Source organism: Sphaeroforma arctica (genome assembly GCF_001186125.1).
Source record: "Sphaeroforma arctica JP610 unplaced genomic scaffold supercont1.8698, whole genome shotgun sequence".
NCBI classification, from domain to species: Eukaryota; class Ichthyosporea; order Ichthyophonida; genus Sphaeroforma; species Sphaeroforma arctica.
In genome coordinates, this window is record NW_014031860.1 from 1 (window position 1) to 1,196 (window position 1,196).

General features: G+C 45.3%; 1 protein-coding gene across 1 annotated transcript; it reads right to left on the reverse strand.

Moving 5' to 3' along the window:
• Positions 1-996: 996 nt before the first annotated feature.
• SARC_16717 (hypothetical protein) lies at positions 997-1,146 on the reverse strand (the record flags this gene model as incomplete). Its single annotated transcript, XM_014289183.1, has 1 exon — positions 997-1,146. A coding segment is annotated over one exon (150 nt), but the record flags the coding sequence as incomplete, so codon positions are not given.
• Between the last annotated feature and the right edge of the window lie 50 nt (positions 1,147-1,196).

Here is a 1,196-nt window from a genome sequence, read left to right on the forward strand (position 1 = left end):
CCAACGCACTCGCCCGTTGCTCCGCTGTGGCCACTGACTGGTTGAGACTTTCGCGTTCTTCGAGCGCCGCGTGCTTGTCTTGCTCTGCCTGCGTGACTGCCAGCTGGTGACCAGAGTACATAGAACTTTCAGCTATCACTTTCTTTGATAGTTTTTGTTGGTGCGCCGTGTGTGGCTGTTAATGTAACCAAGGCATTAGCCTATTCGAACCCACATATGAACTCATTGCCTCGGCCTAAAGGTTACTTGTTCACTGTTCGGTACCCCGTTTATTGGGCATACAACGTTACATATATGCTGTACACCTGAACGACCTTACCTGTGATGACTCCAGCTCAGCCTCCAAAGCGTTTACGCGTTCCTCCGCCGCGGTCAATGACCCATTCAGATGAGCGCGATCTTCATCCGAAACACCGCTGTCTCCCTGCTCCTGTATTATTAATCCATGTACCAATCACGTGGTATTATTAATCCATGTACCAATCACGTGGTATTATTAACCTATGTACCAATCACGTGGTATTATTAATCCATGTACCAATCACGTGGTATTATTAATACATGTACCAATCACATGGTATTGTTAATCCATGTACCAATCACGTGGTATTATTAATCCGTGTACCAATCACGTGGTATTGTTAATACATGTACCAATCACGTGGTATTATTAATCCGTGTACCAATCACGTGGTATTATTAATCCACGTACCAATCACGTGGTATCATTAATACATGTACCAATCACGTGGTATTATTAATCCGTGTACCAATCACGTGGTATTATTAATCCATATACCAATCACGTGGTATAAATAAGCCTGTGCGCATTGTGCGTGTGTCTGTGAATCCGGCAATGACCGCGTTATAATGCACATCCTTAACTTAACTTAAACTCATGCATATATGATCTCCCTCAAGTATATCACAACACAATACGTGGAGGCACGCATACACTTGTCTATACATACAACCCCTTGTGAGTAACAATAATACCTTGAGTGATTCCAGCTCAGCCTCCACAGTGCTCACATGGTCTTTTGCAGTGGCCAGTGCCTGGGCCAGAGTGTCCCGTTCTGCCAGGGCAGCGTCCCTCTCCCCTTCCGCCTGAGTGGCAGTCGCCTGATACGTGCACGGTATAAACATACGTGTGTACAATTGTGAACCTCAAGTTTGGGTTGGATATGTATAGAAGG